General features: G+C 40.8%; 1 protein-coding gene across 1 annotated transcript in view; it reads right to left on the reverse strand.

Annotated features, from left to right (window-relative positions):
- Positions 1–20,163: 20,163 nt before the first annotated feature.
- EPM2A (EPM2A glucan phosphatase, laforin) overlaps positions 20,164–20,934 on the reverse strand; it is a 39,941-nt gene continuing 39,170 nt past the window's right edge. Inside the window, exon 4 of the mRNA XM_086461078.1 lies at positions 20,164–20,444. Within this exon, the coding sequence (XP_086317204.1) occupies positions 20,164–20,444 (281 nt within the window). The remainder of the gene's footprint in view (positions 20,445–20,934) is intronic.

Consider the following 20,934-nt stretch of genomic DNA (forward strand, 5'->3'; position numbering starts at 1 on the left):
TGCAATTTATTCCTCTGATTAATGAGAGAAGTAAACCCACCCATTTTTCTAGTTTACACTCATTTTATTCAATAAGCTACAGTTGTAGGTATTCGAGACTGTTTGAATCGTTAACACACCTTGAAATTTAATCCTTGTGTGGAAAAGAACACATTTTCACCTGATTAGTCTCACTTTTTCCTACCACCCGCTACAGGAAACAGAATTTTGCAACAATCAAATATGTTTGGTGAAGTGATATTTTGTCTCCATGTACTCCCTGTGACCCATGAGGAGGCAGCCGGCTTTTCTCCGCCATGAGCAATAGTTCTATGATTGGGGAATATATATTACAACACCCCCTTTGTGAATCCCAAGACTATGCCCAAAATGCCACCATCCACCTCAGAGACTAAAATTCACATTCTCTAACTAATTCGTTTTGAAAGTCCATTTAGTCAAATAGTCTTTTTCTGTAAAAGCTGTAGAATGAGATGATTACTCAGTAAGTGTGAAACAGGCCAAAATGAGTCCTGGTATTTGTGGAGGCAGTGCCATGGACATCAGCAAAGAGATACGTATTTACAGAATACACATTTGATCCAATCAGTACTGGTGAAAAGTATGAGACTGCATTTTAACTGACATCCTGACACCCTAAATACTTGGATGCCAGTCTGCAGGCATAAGAGGCACCCATCCCACCCCCCCCCCCCTTTGGTTTTAGCAGACAATTTCACACTTAAAAGGAAGTTAATTTCTTTAAGCCTTAAAGATAAAGCTTTTTGCTTCAATTTTTAGCAGGAAGAACTTAACTGTCTCTTACTGAATAAGTAATGATTCAATGTATCTTAATCAGAGTATACGTCCTTCAGAGACTGAAGGTCTTGTGAAATTTCACCTGCAGCCCATTTGTAACGTCAGTTTGACGAAGTTCAGCACTTGTTTGGTACCATCAAAAATGCAGACTAGCTTCGTCATCATCTCCCTTATGCTTTCTCTGAAGGACATAAGGTTACCAGCCCAGATCTCTTGTCTGGTTTAAATAGGTATCAAATGTATAATTTCTCAGAATAGTTACACTTATTATTTACTACCGCCTTTATTGTATGGTCTGAAACAGTACCCAGTCACTGTTGATTGATGGCACGGTTTTATATTGTCTTCCTATATAATCTACATGGAGCTTGGCATCTTTGGTCCTGGTTTTTCATGAGAATGGAAATACCTGTTCAAGTGCAAACTCTACTGTAAATTTTTTTTGAAAGACAGTTGTTGAAAGATAACCAAATTTTCAATGTTTAGTTTGTTCTGCCCAAGGAACTTCAGTTTTCTTCTCCAAGGAGTTAATCTGTTAATTAGTTCAGCTGCCCATTCTTATTCAATGAAAAATAATTAATCTTCCAAGAGCATTTCTTCGCAGCATTGAAGGATTTTATCAGATCCTCTCCATTATTATGGATTGTTTTGGTGGGAGTCTGGTGACTAGCAGAAGATGTCAGCATACCTTGGATACGGTCACCAGCAACTTCTCAATCCAAAGTAAAGTGCTGCAACAGTAGGTGAGAGTTTGGCAGCCAAAAACCTTCTCTGAAATATAGCCAGTTCTGTACAGCAAATGAAAACCCAGGAGCTTTGGTATGGGAGAGTGATAGATTTGCTTCTAGATGAAAATTATACTCCTGTAAAATGTCACTCAGGACTGATTCCGTGTGTATGAACAAGAGGCTCAAAAAGACAAATTTTGCCATGCAAGTGAATAATTGGTCACTCACCCTCCCCCGGTTTTACTGCTGCCAGTGGGCCTCATATGGGTTTTGCTGGCATGTAATGTAAGGTTCTGGTAACTTTGAGTAGATTTTTTTTAAAGGTTGGAAAATTTCATGCTATCATTAACCACCTCTTGCTGCTTCACATGCTGAAATAATAAGGGTAATTGAATATCACACTTCTGGGTGTAAGTTAATTGCCTGCAGGGCTCTGGAAGGATGTTTCTTCCCTGTACACCACATAGCATAATTGGGTAAGTAATAGGCATTATGGGAGCCTTCCACCTTCCTCAAGAATATCAGTGCAGAAGGCAAAATGTCAAGCTAGATGAACAAATGATTTAATCGAGTATGGCAAGCTCTCTGCTCCTACGGTGCCATGGTGAGCAAGCGGTTGGATTACAAGATATGCACCTGCCATTGTGTGATGAGGTCCTGAGTAACCTGGGTTATTATTTTTAACCTTAAATGTCAGCAAAAGCCCCAAACTTCTCAAAATGCTCATTGCTATGGCAACCTCCATATAAAGTATAGTTCAGTGGTGAATTAATATGTATTTATACTGAAATGAGAACCAGGAGTGACTATTCCTGGTTTTACAAGTACACCATCCCCTGAATTCCTTTAATCTTCTCAGTGTGCTGCTGAATGTCAGGTAATGGAAAAGCACAGTGTGAGCTCAATTAGTTAAAAATCTTATCGGTGTAATTGGGCAGGATGAGCTGTATTAGCTTGCCAAATAGGACTCAACACTTTGAAGTTATTTACTCAATTTTATATTCTTTCAAATGCGATTAATTGCATAACCATTAGCAACTATTATTAATTAATTAATGGGGTTCCAACATAATTGTATATGATAGGCATCACCAAATAAGTCCTTTGAGATGACTGGAAGGTAGGGAAGGGGATTGCTACCACGAATACCAAATCTTCTCCGCAGACTGACTCACCTACAAATTAGGTTCAGGAACAATTAGAAAAATGGTCAACACTAAAGACAACTCTAGACCACACAACATGGCCTCAGCATGGAGATGCAGGGTGTTATTAAATCTGAATAACCATGGTGAACAGGACTCTCAAAAACCTTACTACTTTCATCTGTCTTAAACAAACAGCATTTCAGTGATTTCAATTTCTGTCCTTCGAACTCTTATAGTAGCTGAACATTCTTCCCTACAATTTCAGCTAATAGGGGCTGAAATCTTTCCATGTAACAAGCCATTTACTCTGGGGGTTGTTTGCCAAGAAGCCCTGCCCATGCTCATGAGCACACTGCTGCTGTTTTCTCCCCTTCACCACTAGAACAGCCTGTGCCTGAGCAAAACAAGTATGTCAAAGGTGTGTTCTGGACTGCTGTGCTTCCTGCCCTGTTTTCTTGCAGACAGCAGTGCAGAAGCCACACAAAATTATATCACTGACCATGCAGTTGCTGATTAAAGTCCTAAAACACTGTTGCCATTATGCCGTTAGAAGTGCCATCTCTTATAGCAGCTGTAAAACCTGAATACCTGTGGTTATCTCAGGTCCTGAACCACCTCACTAGCTAGAACAGGCAGTTATGATCCTGAGCAATTTTCTAACGTGTGTCCATTGTGCATTAGCAGAGTACTGCTGTTACGATCAAAATTTTCAGGAGCAAGGTTTCATTTCACATTACTGACTTGGGCTATTTAGGGAGCCTGCGTTGAGTGGGTGAGCTGGACTCCATCAGTATCCACTGATTTTCTGCAAGGACATGAGCACCTCTGAGATTCAGAAAGCATAGCCTACCTAAGCAAATTCAGAAACAACTAGAAATTAGTGGGATTGATCAAAATACTAGCTATAGGGTGTGATAGGTATACCAGATCGCTTCCACATGATACCTGTAATACAAGTAGACTTAAAACAGGTAAGGGATGAGATTAAGTGAGATTTATTGCCAGAAAATTGTATTAGTTGAATATTCATTTTTAGCTACACTATGTGAAGGTTCCCTGCTGTTTCTGCTGGATTCTGCTTTGTTTCTGTCCTTCACTGTGGGACAGTGTTGCTATACACAATTAAACACATTTCCAATTTGTGCTTCTGAGAGTGTGGCAGCTGCACTTCAACAGAGGGTGAAGACAGACCAGATGGATAGAAGGTGAAGTGCTGTCAGTCCTTTGGGATTAAAGATGCCACAGAAATGCAAACAGAACCTATAGTGTATAACAGAAAATAATGTCCTGACAGTGTGATGAAAGACTAACTCAGAAACCCCTTGTCCTCCCAAAAATGAAGATCTGGGAAGATTGATATGGGTGCACTGTCAAGTACTTCATCTTTTTATCCTTTTTTAGCTTTTTTTTTTCTTTTTTTTTATGAGAAACCGTACCAATCTAATCTGAATGAAGAAAGTCACCTTCCCTGGTGCTCGGTTTCATTTTCCTCAAGCAATAGAAATGAAAATGAAAATTCCATTTTAAAAACATGAAAAGAGGAACATTCTCATGAAGGCACAAAAAAACTCTTCAACAGCCCCACAAGTAAAACTCTTTAAAAAAACTGTCACATCCTTAAAAAAACGAAGCACTATGAGTCAAGTTGTTCAAACCCTTATGTGGGTGCTGCATATTTTTTTTTCTCAAAGACCAATAGAAACTGTAGTGGCTTAAAAATTCAATAAATGCATAGCAAGGGAACGTTTGAGAAGGGAAAGAGAGAGGGGAGACAGATGAAGTCAAATTAATTTGGAAGACACTTTAAGAAAAGAATACAAACGCTGTTACGACAGTTCTGGGACTCCCAGTTCTGCACATTAGTCAGTAATGAAAGAAGGTGCTGATGGGTGATCAACATTTAAATCCATAATACTTTTGGCAAAGTGTTGCTATTAGCATTATCCTTTACTTCTCGCTTTTCACACTGAATGTACTTCACGTGCCTGTATTCCTATTTCTTATAGGCCAGAGGTTGCATGTCTGAAGCAGTGCTGAGTCCTGTGAGATCAATGAAACTTTTAACCTGAACTACAAAGCAGGATATCATTATGTTTCCATGTGTTTATCTTTATGATCCTGAGCAAAGCAAGCCCCTGTGGTGGGGTATGAATTCCCTGATCCCAGCAGTAAGCAACTCTTCACCTCACCAGTTCTAGCCAAGCCAGAAGCAATGAATTGTGTGAATAACTTCTCCCCTGTCAGGTCTACAGATTTGCCCTTTGTGTAGATATTACAGCAAAGATTTCCAGTCAGCCACCTTGACAGTCTTCTATGAATTAACTATGAAACGATACAGATAAAGGGCAGCATGCCCAGGAGTGACCAATTCAAGCGTGGCGAATATTGACTGAACCAGAATATTTCAGATTACAAGGGGCTCACTTGGATTTTTCCATAAGCACCTGAGACATACGCAGACATACAACATCCCCACCTGCATTACAGACATGCCATCCAACCCCAGCAGCAAACGGAGCTCATTGCACTGGCTGCTTTCTAGACAGAAAGCTGAAAAAATTGCCCTTGCCCAAAACCATACAGAGAAATCTAGGTTTCTTCAGGTACATGTTTTTACCCAGTTTTGGAAAGGAAAAGGGAACAAAGGTAATAAATCCTCTGTTGCTGAGGTCAGTGACCTGAAATCTCCAGGGAGAGGATGCGCAAGGATGGAGGAAACCTGCTGTCACACCACACCACGCCCCAGGGACATGTAGCCGTGGCACAGTCTCCTCTGTCAAGCGAGACATAGATGAAGGCACTTTTAGGTTGGTCTCTCAGGAACTTGCCCTTGCCACAGCGAAGCATTTTCCCTGAAAAATGTAATCAGAACTCCCTGGCTTTTTGATCAAGATCTCCCCACTGGAGAATTAATCAGAAATTATGCGAGAGACGAGGTAAGCTGTAGGGGAGGTTCATCCTTCCTCCCTTTCGTAGTAACTTACAGATGTTATAATGTGAAATGTTATGATATGTGAATGCATTATTCCCTCAGGAATATCTTGGGGAGAAGTAGAAGAGAATACAGCTGAATTTGAGGAAATTTGCCAGTTACAATATGGCTTCTGCAGAATAAATGGCTGCTCTTTACAAAGTGCAAAAGCGTTATAATACAGTATAGAAGAACAAGCCAATGGCAGAGGCAAACCATAATCACCACAGAAAGTGGTGTTAAAAAAGGATCTTCTGTGGATTTCTAGATTTCCCCTATATCATATATATTTTTCAGTCAGCAAGACACAGTTAAAAATAAATTAAAAAAAAACCCAAGAAACATAATTTCGTGTTTGAGCCCATATGTGGACGGAAGACTTTTTTGAGTATGTGGGCAACAGACTTTTTTATTAGGATCCCACAAACACCAGGATCTGTAAAGCTAGAGCCTTTTTTTCTCTACTTCCTTGGGGATGTTTGGAACATTTTGACAGAGCTGCTATGTCTAACACATGGGTGTTTGCACAGTTTCTTCCTCTGTTGTACTTTGCCTCACTTTCCAGGCCTCTCATTTTCTTTTCAAGCTGGTTTTCCCAGCTATCCCATCTTTACAAAATTAAACAGCCATTTTTCTTTGCATTTCTCTTTGCCTGGCTTGGCAGGCAGGCAGGAGGTCTGGGCTCAGTGCTGCCCTCTGGAATGCACTGGCAGGAGGCTGAGCAGGATGTCATCGTGATATCCCAAACACTCTAAAAACCTTGCTCGTATAAGAAGGCTCGTGTGGTTTTTTTAAGCATTAGCCTGTCTGGTTTTGTGTCAGGCTGCAACAGCTGACGTTTCTATAAACTCTGCCTAATGCTAATCCCCACGGATGGAGGCAGAGGCACCCTGTGGTGAGCAAGGGGCTCCCTACACTGCCTTTGCTCTAGTTTTCTCCCCGAGGGGAAGAGGTGTCCCAAGCGAGAAGTTTGGACTGCCAACGCCCACAACACCACTTCAGCGTGCACTTGGTAGCTTGGGCCCCAGGTATTTAAAGATTATTTACAGCTCTGAGGTGAGGGGCTAGTCTCTGCTGTAAGGCTGCCCTCAAATCCTCTCCTTTGGTGCATGGGCATTTCCCATCAGGAGGGCATGGCCCATCTGTGCATGACAGAGTTCTCCCAGATTGCAACGAACTCACACAGCAACCAAAAAATCATCCCTCACCTTGACATCCACTTTCAGGTCATTATTTTGTATGTCCTGTTTTTCAGGAATATATTTCCTGAGGGACTTCAGCCTAGTTCAGAGCTCCCCCACTGTGGCACAAGCTGTTTAAGGGTGGCAGATGAAGTGTGGGAATGGCTGCTAAGGCACCTGCCCTTTCTCTTTCCTTTTCCTCTTTCACCTGTAGCTACCATTTTTAGAAAACCACCAGTAAACTGGTGTTTTCTATGACCGCTCTGCAACTAAAGATATAGTTTTCCCCTTTTTTAAATAGTTTTGTCATTTCTTTGTCAGAAGAAAAAGATAACAGGAAAATAAAATTCTTGGCAGATTTGCTGGCAATATCTGAGTATCTTGTATGGGCTAAGAAGGCGAACAAACGAAACATTTCCCATTTGGTGAGGCAGCTGTTAAATAAAACAGGGATTGCATATACACACTTTTTTTCTGTCATGACAGGCGACACCCTTCAGAAGGAGCTGAGATCCAAAAAAACCCTTTAGGTTCTGCGGCTCCAGTGCTAGCATGGAGCACTTCCACACCTTGTATACATCAGCCACCAAGGATGAGATTTACAACACTGTAGACACTTTAGAGAGTTTAGGCTTCAGAGCACACTTACTGGCTGTGGGTATCTTAAATGCTGATGTGAACATATGCCACCACTTCTCTCATTTCTTCTGAAGTACCAGAGATTATTGCGATATCTTTGGCATAATAGCCTAATCATAAGAACACTTGCTTTGGAAATGAGCATAAAATCTGCAAGCTGCTTTACCAGTAAGCTCTAGGCTAGGCTGCAGTATGGTGGGATCAAGTCATGCACTCCCTCACCAGCCCCAGCATCATGCCAGAGCTGTGCCAGTGTGCAGGACAGATTTGAAGTTTCATTGGGCCAGAGAGAGGGAAAACACATTAGAGATGTTAATGGTGAGATCTGGAGACCAGGATGCTCATGGCTGACAAGGAACCTGGCGCTGTCCTTCCCACTCTCCAGGGTGTTTCTGGCTTGTTAAGGCTCTTTAACATAAATTTACTTCATGTGCTATACAGCTCAGCATCTAGTGCAACATCCTGGGAGACATGGTCTTGAAACATTTTGGACAGAGGAGTGAATTAAGCCTAGGGTTCCATTTTCTAGGCAAATATTTTAAGATAATTATGATGAGCCCTACAGCCATCATCCCCCTCCCTACCACCATGAAAGACAAGGGTGAGCCAGCAACTTCATTACAAAGGAGAGGTGTCTCCTCTGGGGATGTTGCTATGCCCCATGTCCCAGGCAGGCAGAAGTGCTTACCTGAAGTCCTCCCAAGCTAGAGGCAGCATCAGATTTGCCTCTGCCCTCTGATTTTCTATTGGGTATCTCCAGGTGACTCCTCGGTGAGCACGCATGTGGCACATGGGGGCTGGGACACCTCATCTGGTCCCTAAAACTTACATGGTTCGATTCAGTTTTCAGCTGGTAATAAAATAAAAAAAAAGCTTACTAAGAAACATCTGGCTGACTGTTCTTTAGCTGGGGTATTACAAATGCTACAGGTCACATACACAGATATAGAGCTCTGGGGAAAGGGATGGGGATTGGGACAAGAACTTCAGGAGGCACTAATCAGAAACATGCTTGGGTGCATACATACACACTCTCATTCCTTTAGGTTATCCTCCATTACTTCTAGGTCTTTTAACTATGCATACATGCATCAGGACTTTTATAAATAAAACAATTCACCAGAATTACAGTAGTGCAAGTGCCAGAGAAGCCACATAGCAATGCTAATGTAATGATTGCTTTCACTTGGTTGTTTAATCAAGCAGAGCACCATTTGGTGCCTGCAGGATTTTTGCATCTTCAGGCCTCTGCAAAATGGCCAGATGACTGCAGATGCTCATCTCCTTTGTGCTGGTGGCTTTGACCAGGTGCAGTGAACAAATGGAAATCAGAGGTAAGCAAGATTTAAAAGAGTGAAAGCTATGTGGGAATGGCATGCACACTTTATTTAACATCTTAATAAAACAGGTTTTTGAGGTAGCAGATAACAAACAGGGATAGAGGGGGAAAGGAAAGCAGAGGTTTAGAAGTGAACTTTTAAATTTCTACACCTAAACAAATTCTCAGAGCAGGGAGTTCCACTTTAAAACAGAACAAAATAAGTTTAGCTCTGCAGCAATGCTGTTGGAGCCCTCACACCCAGCAAAGCATTTGCAGATGAGCTTGCATTTAGGTTTGGGGTAAGGTTTTGTTTATTCCCATTGGACTTCATCAAGTGGTTAATATTCTGGTGTGTGTGTGTGCTTAATAGCACATGCTTCTCTGATGGAAAAGGTGGAGAAGACATTAATTATACTCTGACTCTTTCAGTACAAAAATTAGAGGATATGAAATGTACTGCAAAACAAACAAAATAGTGTGGTTATTCCTCAAGTGTTTAGCAGACTTGTACCATTTCTTGCCAGAGGCCACTGTGAATGCTTGAATCTTATGACCACAGGAGACAGTGCAAGCACTTGAATAGAGATATACTATAGATTACTAAACAGAGAAGCTACACCAGCTCTGGAAATCCCTTGAGCTATAAATGGTCAGAGCCTTGGGGCAGCATAGTACCCTCTGTTTGCCCTGGTGTAACTCTGCCCTTGGCTTCTGCTTGCAGCCACCATCCAAGTCAGGGTGACCTTGTGCAGCCAGTCTGTAACTAGACTGCTCTGTGCAGCTATGGCCTGCGGGAGAACAACATTATTAGCCTTAGTTTAGAAATACGGAAGACAAGATAAAGTCTCAGACCCTGTTTCTAGGATATCCCTGGGCTGCAACTCATGTTTTTGAGCTGAGCAAACAAGGTAGGCCTAGGGATCATGCCAGAAGCCAGAAAAGAAATCTTGTTCTTGCAGGCCCCTGAGAGACACCAAGTATAAATCAAAGCAATCTCAAGCTGTTGGTGATCAGTTCTCACTGCCTGTCCTCATTTAGCTACCCACTGCCCTGCTGAAGATCCACTGCCAAACAGAGGTCCTTGGGCTTCTGCAGCTTCCCCTCCAGGACGGACAGTCAGAGTACAGGGCAAACTCAACACAGCCCACTTACTGTGCAGCGCTTCAAAACACCTCTCAGAAGTCTCTAGTAAAGAGATTGAACCACTAGTAAAGAGGACTGCTTGTCTTTGCATTTGTGTTGGATTAACTGTTAAAAATCTGAGTCAATATTTTATGAAATCAAACAGCACAACAGCCTTGAGCTTGATTTTGTCAGGGCTAGGTATCCACTTACGATTGTCAGCAACTGGGGGAATCTGCCCCTGTGCAGCCAAGGCTCTCTGCTGGTTGCAGAACTGCTGTTGGCAATGGCTGTGAACACAGGCTAAGGAACTGTATTACTGGCCACGAGCAGAGGGGAATAATAACTAATGGTAATCAGTGAACCGCTTCCACACACCCATGCTGAAACATAGGCCATGAAACAACTAGATACAGAAAAATACATAAATAAGCAGAGACCAATTCATAGGAAACTGCTGCAGCTCTGGTATCTAGCATGCAGCTCCAAAGGGCTCTGTCTGAGACACACATCAGAATTTGGTAGTATTTGTGTGCTGAAGAGACCAAAAGTCCATTCACAACCATCACAAGTTGCCGAGTGTTCTTCACTGAAGGAGAAGGAAACACATAAGGGTTTCCTGAGTAACTGGTGTAGTAAAAAACAAACACATTAATTCAAATTATTTCTAGAAGGACTGATGGAAAAATTATGCTCAACTGTAGTTTCCAGATTCTTCAGCAGGAGATTTCTATCTATGTATCTGCTGTGATTTCTGCATATCTCTTGGAGGTGATCCAGGACCATGGAGAATCATTACATGGTTTTGTGCTTCTCGCCACTGGGTTCAAGAACTGTCAAGAAACAGGTGAAAAGAAGGAGCTGTGGCACTGAAGTAGATACAGTATTGGTCTGGCGTTTGGCAAGTCTGGAATGAGCCATTACCAAGATAGGGTAAGGAAGCCCACAGAGAATAAAAATTCCACAAGTCAAAGTATTTTCCTCAATATTTCTGTAGCATTTAAGTGCTTTAAATGGGAGGAAGCAGGGGCAGAAAGCAAGCAGGAAAGTATAAGAGTAAATGTGTACAGACTAGACAAATGTGTACAGACTAGAGAAAATCACACTTATGCGTAATACAACAGAAATATTGCTAAAAAGTGCATGCTCTCCCCAAGGCACTGCAGAGCTCATTTGTGTTTCCAGCCATGACGTATCTGACACATATGCATTGATTCTTTTAATTTGCAGCCTTGAAAACTCTGATCTTTGGTAGGCTTGCTCTTAATTTTATTTCTTTTCCAGGCAGGCGTGTGGGACATGAACACAGATAGTCAGACAACTCTGCTGGTGTGCACAAAAGAGTTGTCAGATATCGTATTTGTAATGAAGTTCAAATACCTATTATCATTCATTCCCTTCAAAATGGAAGTGATTTCACTTTACCAGCTTACACAGTTTCTTTGAGTTACAGCCATTTAACAAGGGAGTGTCCTTATCTTTTTCTAAGGGCTCACAACCCAGGGCATTTGCTGGGGGCATTTTTGTTGTAGCAATGCACCTATTTAGAACTTGTCTCATCAAAAATCAAGGTGGAGAATGCAGCGAAGCACTTAGGCACCAAGTGCAAAGTTTTCAACTCGAAATCCCCTCATACTTAAGTTTCCACAAGTGGTAAGTGCTTTGTTAGATCAGTTTCTATCTAAAGACAGTGTCCCCTGAGCAGTGCCTTCAGAGTGCAGACGGAGAATCAGCAGGTTGTCTGCATGAACCCACTGCTAAATAAAAGGGAGGAAAGGTATGTTGATGTGTGTAAGCATGTCTTCTGTTTGTCTTTACCTTTTTCCAAATCATTTTGGATCATGTAGTGATAGGAAAATGGGTAATGGCTTTAAACTGAAAGAGGGTAGATTTGGATAAGATGTAAGGAATGTAAGATTAGATGTAAGGATGTTCTTCACTGTGAGGATGGTTAGGCACTGGAAGCGGTTGCCCAGAGAAGCTGTGGCTGTCCCCTGCTTGTAAGTGTTCAGGGCCAGGTTGGATGGGGCTTTGAGCAACCTGGTCTAGTAGAAGGTGTCCCTGCCCATGGCAGGAGGGGTTGGAACTGGGTGATCTTTGTGGTCTCTTCCAACCCAACCCAAGCCATTCTATAATTCTATGATTTTTCTCTCCTGTCTTGTCAAATGAAAAGCAGATAATAGCAGGATAAACATCCTGATAACTACTGCATTTCTCACCAATGTTTGTTTTACAGGTCTGGAGTTTTTAAAATTAATTTTAACACAGTGAACCCTGGATCTTCACAGCAGCACGAAATCATAACAATTTCAGAAACAGTTTCAAACCCAGCTGCTTTTTATATTTTCTGTGCTACCTGAGCATATGTTTTAGTCTGGAATATGTGACAGTAGTTGAGTAAATAGAAGATAACTGCATATTCTAAGCTCAGTAACACCCCAGTAAACCAGGATGATCACCATTAAAAACACAGAAATTATCCTAGATATATATCATTTATACAAATTTCTGATATGATTCTTTGGGGGAAGTTGGTTTTTTTACTTTTTAAATCAGGGTGTCACTGAAAGACACCTTGAAATTACTGCTATTCAGGAAAGCAAAATAAAACCATGTTTACAGCTGAAATTAAGTTATTGATTTCAGTTCCATAAGCAGAAATACACAAATGGCAGAGCTCAGCATTTTCCGAAGTGTACTCAAGTCATGTTCCCAGCAATGAAGAGAGACCTAATCAAATTTTTTCCTCTCAAAAATAATGATCTTGGCAGATTTTGTTAAACAGCTTGCCAGGCTTTGCTGTTCCTGTGGATATTGTGTGCTTTTGGTGATCGCTGGGTGCTTTATGTCTCACCGCCACATTTCTTCAGTCCCTGTGCTTGTGTCTGCTAACTGCTGAATGAGATATTCCCAAGTGCACTGAAATAAGAATGATGATCTGATTGCGAGCATCACACCACTGCACTTAAGGAGGAAGCCCTGCTCACACCTCATCTCTGAGCCTTTGCCCTGGTTCCCAGCTATTTCCCAGCCGCTTTTAGTTCACACAGCTCTGCCTGGACTGCCATGCCTCCCTGTCCTCAGTCTGCATCGAAAGCCTTCACTTTCTCCTCTGCTTCTTTCCACATGCCATGAGACCACTGGAAGGCCACCTGGCCATTTGCTCTGCCTCATCTCAGCAGACCACTCCTTTCTGCAGTTCAGGTATTTTCCTTCTCCTGCTGCTAATTTTTTCTCTGGTGGTCTAGTGTATCTCATTATTGCCTTATGAAGTGTTTCGTAGTCCTTTGCATGAAAATTACTGCAGAATAATGCATTTATTTTACCATTGAGGAAGAGAGGAAGAAGCTAAATTTAAAAACAAAACAAAACCAAATATAAAAACACACCACAAATGAGATTTTCAGTGGTGCTGAGAACACCCTATCATAATTGTTTTCATTATTCTCTGAAGAGGGTGCTTGGATGGAAAGCGCCATATACGGCACCAAGAACACTACAGTAAGTCTAACTGAAGATGATGTCATCTGTTCATGCATCCTTATTTCCGGGTGAGTAAGACATCCCAGTTGGGAAGAAGGCCAGATCAAAGTCCTGGTTGTTATTGCTAGACCATGTGTGGCCTGTGAGTGCCATCAAACTGCAATACTCACACACGTGCCAGGAAAGTATGCTGGGGACATAGACTAGGAACTCCCAGTGAAATTTAAGCCAATCATTTAGACCACATTAACATGGAGTTGCAAAGTACTTGAAACAGTGTCTGATCAAATGCTCACAGGCACCCACACAGCCATTGTGGGTCGAGGCACTGAGAACAGCAGTTGTCCCATCCAATCACTGGTAGGGGACTGAGGTTAAGCATCCTTCCTGTCAGGTTAAGAAACAGAATAACTCAAGCACAGAGATTAAATAATCAATTTCACCTGCAGAGTCTAAGTGTCAGGGCCACTGCTAGTCACAATTTCCCATTCTGGTGCTCTCTGGCTATAAGCACAGGTGTTGCAGCGCAAAAGACTTCAAAGAGGCTTTACTGTTTCAACAAGACACATGTGAAGAGAAAGATTTCATCAAGACATATGTTTGTTTAGAATTCCATCTGGAGCGATCGTTTAAGCATATTTTAAGAAGCACCCTTCCCATTAGTTCTTCTAAAGTACAGCCTTATCGATCCTATTTCAGAACAACGCCTCTCTAAGCCAGGGATTTATGTGACTGCCAAACCACAGTGCGCTGGCAACCACTCTTGTGCTCATAAAGCTTCGATGGTTTGAGTACGCTCCATGAGCTAGTTGCCCAAGAGGGGGTATCCAACTGGTCTGTGTTCTTAAGAGCTTACCCTTTCACATTTCTTTCTTTATACAGCTAAATATTGTAACTGCATTTTAAGCCTAAGTAGCTTGGTGGTATCCCTTTAACTGGCCAGTGAACTTTAAATACCAGATATACTTTTATCTAATGTATTGATTATGTTTGCAAGTGAGTTGTGGTGTTTTCTATCCCATTACAAAATATTTTTCCCTTTGACATTAACCAGGATTATGCTTTATATATTTTTGCCTCTCTCCAAATACAATCTTTATATTCATTTCTTAATCTCTGTGTTTATGTATTTTATTGAATTTTTGAAGATTAGATTCATTTTCAGCATTTGATTTGTTGCAGTGACTTCGGGCTGGCTGCCCAACTTAACCATGGCTGCTACCCTTGGATGATGGCCTGACTGTTAATTATTTCCCTGCTGAAACTGTATTACCACAAAACAAATTTTATTATAATGACATTAAGTAGACCATAGAAACCTGTGCAGCATTAGAAATTTTTTCTTGGCAGCTGTTTTATGCTTCTTCCTCACATCATCTAAATCAAGAACGAGATATCATTTCATATTTTACCAGCTCATGAATAAAGAGGGCTTCTATTTTCCTTGATGTAAATATAATAACATCAGCATTGAAGTAATTATCAAATCACAGACATTTATCCTGTGATCTTTATAAATTCAATCTCCCAAGTAAGACATGTTTAAGCACAAAAAGGTTGAATTATACAGCGCTAAGGTTCACAGTGTCACCTTCCTTAGTTTACCGAGAGTAACAGTTCTTACTTCCTCATCCCCATACAAGCCTTGATATGTAAAAAAGGTTTAATAAAATACTTATTACTCATCTTTACAAATATGGCAATTGTCACCCACAAAACCACTTCTAACCCAGTCAAGGCTGAAATGAAGGATCTTGAGGTGAAAAGGCAAAGCAAGAGGAAAATATGTTTAATTAAGAATTAACACCCTATAGGTTCATGGTTAGCATAACTGAAGGGCCAACAACATGTACTTTGGTTGCTTATATCACAACCATGCAATTATGCTAATATATGGTAATGTCAATACCCTTGAAAAAATTGCTTTCCTACGTTAATTTAGGAAGAAGACAAATTATGAAATCATATGGTTTGGTCTTGCTGGTGGTGATGTCGTCATGTTGCTGAACAACAGAAAAAGGATTAATTCCTTTATACTTCCACCATTCCAAAGTCTGCTCCATCAGAGCAGCCCCTTTCCCTTTAAGCTATAGACACGTGGAAAATAAAACACAATTTCTTCCAGCTGAATATTTTTAACGAAATAACTGCAGAGGTGCCGATTTACCACTGAGAATGTAAACAGTTAGAGTTGGAGACGGTCGTCTCTATCCTGTCCTCTGCTATATTAATCCAATTCCATTTTATCTAAGGGCAGCCTGATGTTCATTATCCTTCAAGAAGGTAGGGCTTGCTTGCCAAATATATGCCTTTGCAGTAGTTATTATGCTTCTAAATATTTCTTCATAGTTTCCTGTTGCACAGTCCCAGAGTATTTTTTTAGAGCTGTATTATTTATTTTTTTAACTTTTTTACTAGGCTGAAACCCCTCACTGCAATTTAATGATGAAGAATAAAAGACGCAACATGGTAATACACTTACGGCAAATGTCTTTGACTACTTTAAATCATTTTTTATTCTCAATTACAGACCAGTAAAGTCAGTGGGTTTTATAAATTAGAACTCCAAAAGGCCATCACTGTAGGTAATGGAGTAAGTCTGGCTTTTTGCATTCTTGTTTTAAATAGGGATTTTGTTACCTGTTCCTGCACAGCCTTCAGCCTATCTTATTCCTTTATCTTTGCCCAAGAGGGCTTGGCTGGCAGTCTCAAATTTTAATTCCACCCACAAAACAGTGACACTGTTGCGCACATTTTTGTGCAGCACACACAACTGCGTTGCCAGGTGTGAGACTTTCCAACTACTCCAGAGTACAGCCTGGTATAAAACCTGCAGTCACGGCCACATCCAGAGCTACACTGTGCTTGGTGCTGCACAGAGAGGGAAGACCATAAACTTACAACCTAAGCAACTAGAGCAGGCAAGTGCCAAAGCGACTGAAGTTCAAAGAGTGAAATAATAGGTAAGGAGTAAGGGAGAAAGGAAGGTATTCAATAGTCATGCCAGCCAGCCCAGTCTCCTTTCACCAAGCTGCATTGCCAGCTAAAAATGTCATGCAGAAGATTCTTCTGGTGTCAAAAGGAAAAATATTCACAAAACTCAAAGCCTGACCCATTCCTCAAGGGGATGTGTTCGTTACAAAAATCACTCATAAAAGCTAGGATTGCTTAGTTCCTTCATGTACATAACCCTGGGAAAGAATACATACTACTGTTTGGCCTAATAATGACATTGAGATACTCTTAAGTACCTGGAGTTATAAATGTTCCCATTTCATTCAGCAAATTCTGCCTTCTTTAACAGAGGTTAAATCCTGGCTGTAATAGGGCAAAGAATACTGATGCTCATATCAGCAGGAAATCATTTTCCCCAACTGATGCTTTTCAGTGATGAGTTATCAAAATATTTCTACCTGGTTCCCATTACTCTGTGTGTATTAGTTTGGCTTCTTGGTCCCGCTATAAAATAAACATTACTGTTTATCTGTTTATAATTCTATAGGAGTTGTTCTTGTCTAAATTTTGTAGCAATTTTATGACTAAAGTAGCAAGGAAATATACAACTATATAAACAACAAACTGTCTTCATCCTTTCATCCAAATTGCATCAAGAGGCTAGTCTGTGGAAAGAGCTAATGATCCAATCAGCATAAGAACATATTACAAATTGGAATTCTAATAGATAATTTCTGGATGCAGATTTATCATGTAATTATACAGTTGAAGAAATGGAATATTTTTATATGATTGCTTTTTCTTTTGCTGTAGCCTCTTGCAATGATCTTTTTAGCATTTAAATTCCTAGTTGCATTCAACAGACAGGGCTTTGAATGAATGTTATTCCACAGAGTGGCCTTCAAAGAGGAAGGCAAGAAGTTGGCAACGAGGGAAAAAAGTATGCTACAAATTGGTACAAAGGGACTGCAAGCCATGCGATCTCTTTGTATTCTTCGTTAACATGATGCCAGCAAGTTGTTTTCATGCAGTTCATTGGCTAATGCAATCTCTATATGATATAGTCCCCCAGCAGTTCAGCAGATAAGCAAACTGAAATGACAATAAGCAATGAATCAACAACCCCTTGATGAAATCATAGAATCATAGAATGGGTTGGGTTGGGATGGAAGGGACCTTCAAGATCATCTAGTTCCAACCCCCTGCTATGGGCAGGGACACCTTCCACTAGACCAGGTTGCTCAAAGCCCCGTCCAACCCAGCCTTGAACACTGCCAGGGAGGGGGCAGCCACAGCTTCTCCAGGCAGCCTGTTCCAGTGCCTCACCACCCTCACAGTAAAGAATTTCTTCCTAAATGACAATAAACAAAGAATCAACAACCCGTTACTAGGGCTTTCTTGAATCTGTGGCTTCTGTGTTGTTTGAATTCCTGCCCTACAAATGAAACACCAGTCTGCTTTCATTGCCAATAAAATCAAAATTAGGAAACAGCTGATACAGCATGGCTGTACTTACTTACTCATATACTTATTTGTTTGTGCCATGTTATGCACTGTTCAGTCTCAAGAGCCCTAAAAGAGAAACATTCAGCTGTGAAACATGAACCAAACCCACAAGTACTTGTCCCAACATATATTACAAGTTGTGTCTGATGGAAAGGACTCTCTGTCAGGGATGCTTGGAAACACATTTTAAGCTTGGGGTTTCAAATGTATCCCCACAGAAACGTAAAACTTAAGCGAGTTCTCTCTACTTCTTACACCGTTCTCCTCTCAGTGCTTGGTTTTGAGAGGCATACGGTAGCAAGAAGTCACCATTTTTACTTTAAACTTGGTCAAAACATGGTAACTCCTGGGTGATCAGCTGTAGCTCTGCACATTTGCATGAGAGCTGAACAGCAAGAGAGCAGCACTGACACACACCTGCTGCTCTTTGCATCAGGCTGTGAGAAGAAAGGCCTTTTTTTGTCTTTGGAGGTAGCAGAGGTGCCATATCATACACATGTCTTTGCTGTGCTGTTTTTTGGGATTTCCTCCTCAACAGTCCATCAAAACTGACACAGCATACCAGGCAAGAAATAAGCTGTTACAATTGAAGTGGCTGGTCCCACCTCTATATAGAAGTATCAGTGATGACCCTTTCTGCTACCCATGAGAATGAGAGCAAAAGACATACGACAAAACAGCCTGCTGGAATTGCCATTGTGTTTTTATTTAATAGAGAACTTTTCTCATCCATTTTCTAAACAGGCAGTGTTATTTCAAAAAATCAGAAATAAAGTCAAGATCAAAACCACACATATAGAATAAGTTAAATAAACATTTTTCCTTTTGAAGATGATTGAAGTATAGATTAAATAAAATGTATTATATTATTCTGGACATTCTCTATAAACAGTTCATATCTAATAGTTCCTCCTTTAAGTATTCAGATAATCAATGTATATCAATTAAACTACTCTGGCACTGACTGGGACTTTAGAGGAACAAGTTGGCTGGAAAAAAATGAGATTTCACTGAAGAATAAACTTGTAGAAATTAGGTTTCTTAATGTTTATGCATCCTTAATCTTCTGTTCCTTAGGAAATGCATTCTCTCCCTTCTCTCTTGGACTTGAATCTACAGTAAATTAGTTTTACCTGAGCAGGGCTGGAAGCTGTTGGTGCCACTGTTTAGTTTGGCTAAGGGACTAAGAAGCACTGGAAAACATTAGGGATCATTCTCAACGCGAACATTAGCCTACTGAGACTAAACTCTTGAGAAACCCTCCTCAGAGTCACTTTTTACTCCTACAGAAGACTGTATTCACTTCATTCACCCCAGAGACAGCCCAGCATTATCTTCCATCAGCTAAATTTAGCGTCTGTGAACATCCACACACTGCTTACACAAGGAGAGACTTTTGCTATAGTGAAGAAATTAATGTAGATCAACAACACAGAGGCTGTTCCTACAGGTCCTGTTTTAGCCCGGTGGTTACTGCTCAGATTGACTTGGCACCTAGGGAGCCCGCTATACAGCACTGCATGGACCAGAAGAGCAAAATGTAGCTTTGACTTAGAGATCTCACAGTCCAGGATAATGTAATAAATACTAGTCCTTCCCCACAACAGAGTAAGACTGCAGTAAATGGAGCTGTTTGCTTTCTTCATGCCACATCCCAGCATAACCCCAGTGTCATAAAAATACAGCTGTGGCTTATAATATTTAACATTAAGTAGATAAGCAAAGAGAGCTCATTTTAGTTCACTGCATTAGACATTAGCTTTTTGCTTAAGAAATTGAGTTGAAAAATCAGTTTCCTTCTGGTCTTTAACACCACTTGCCTACACCATTACTAGAAAACACTTCAGTAATGTACTCTCCATCACAAATAACTGAGCAGCTTTGATGATGATCAGCTCCATCCTAACCTGAACCTTAATCCAGTCAAACTTTACCTCTTTTTTTTTTTCTGAGAGTTCCTTCTCTTTCTTATCACTGAAATATTGTCAACTCCAACTATTTCATCTCATGTCTTACTTAGTGTCTACCCTAAAACTTCAGTTCCTGTAGGCAAGCAGTTAAAAGAAAATCTTTTCCCTTTACAGAGTTTCTAGTTCTCATACTTGCAGCAAAAGGCTTGAAAACATGAATCATATCAGCTTAAAGAAACCAAATAAAAAACCCTCAAAGGCACTTTTAAAATAAAATTCTCACAACTTATGACAAGCTTATAATCTGAAGAGGAGAAGCAGGTGTTTGACTCATGATTTCTAAGTTCTTGGGGTTCAAATGTAAGGATTCCTCTTCACCTTCCTTCTCCTTTTCTGATTTTTTACTCTTGTATTTTGCATGAGGAACGAACACGCCCAAATTTCTCGTAGAAATCATCTTCAGCACGATTCAGAGCTTCCTCGTCTATGTAGACAGCTGGTCTCCGAGAAGCCAAAAAGTACTGCACTTTCCGCAGGCTCCATCCCATCACGTACTTCAGCCAGCCACTGACAGCAGCTGTAGACCTGCCAACACCAGCGTTGCAATGAACATAGACAGTGTGTCCATTCTCCAGTAGCCCGTGCAAGAGGTAGACAGCTTGTGGCAACATCTGTATTCTTCCTAAGGTTAAAAGCAAGGCACGTTAATTTGCATTTGAGAAAGCAGGTTCATGGCTGAGATCATAACTGCACAGCCTGATGAACTGTGAATCATAATGGAAAACCTGACATATTTTGGGGGGGTTCTTTTTTTTTTTTCCAAACGACCTTCTACCATAACTTTGTTTTTTCTTGCAACACAGATTCAGATCACACAAAATCTGTAACTTGCCCAAAGACTTCTCTAAATATACATTCTGATTAACACTGGATGTGCGTGGCATACTTGTTTTCACAGGGACTGAGACAAGGCAGCAAGTTACATCAAACACCACATCTTACATAGCATTAAAGTCAGCAAGCCAAAAACGAAATGTTTTTAGTACCAGAGGTTTGTGAAGCTACCTACGTACTGCTGCTTTCCAAAACATTGTAATGAAGGCCATCATGTCAATAATAAAGGAGGGAAGGAGAGCAGAAGAATATTTTCCTGTACAACTTAATACTGTTAC

This window comes from Leptosomus discolor, chromosome 2 (genome assembly GCF_034619465.1).
Source record: "Leptosomus discolor isolate bLepDis1 chromosome 2, bLepDis1.hap2, whole genome shotgun sequence".
NCBI lineage: Eukaryota > Metazoa > Chordata > Aves > Leptosomiformes > Leptosomidae > Leptosomus > Leptosomus discolor.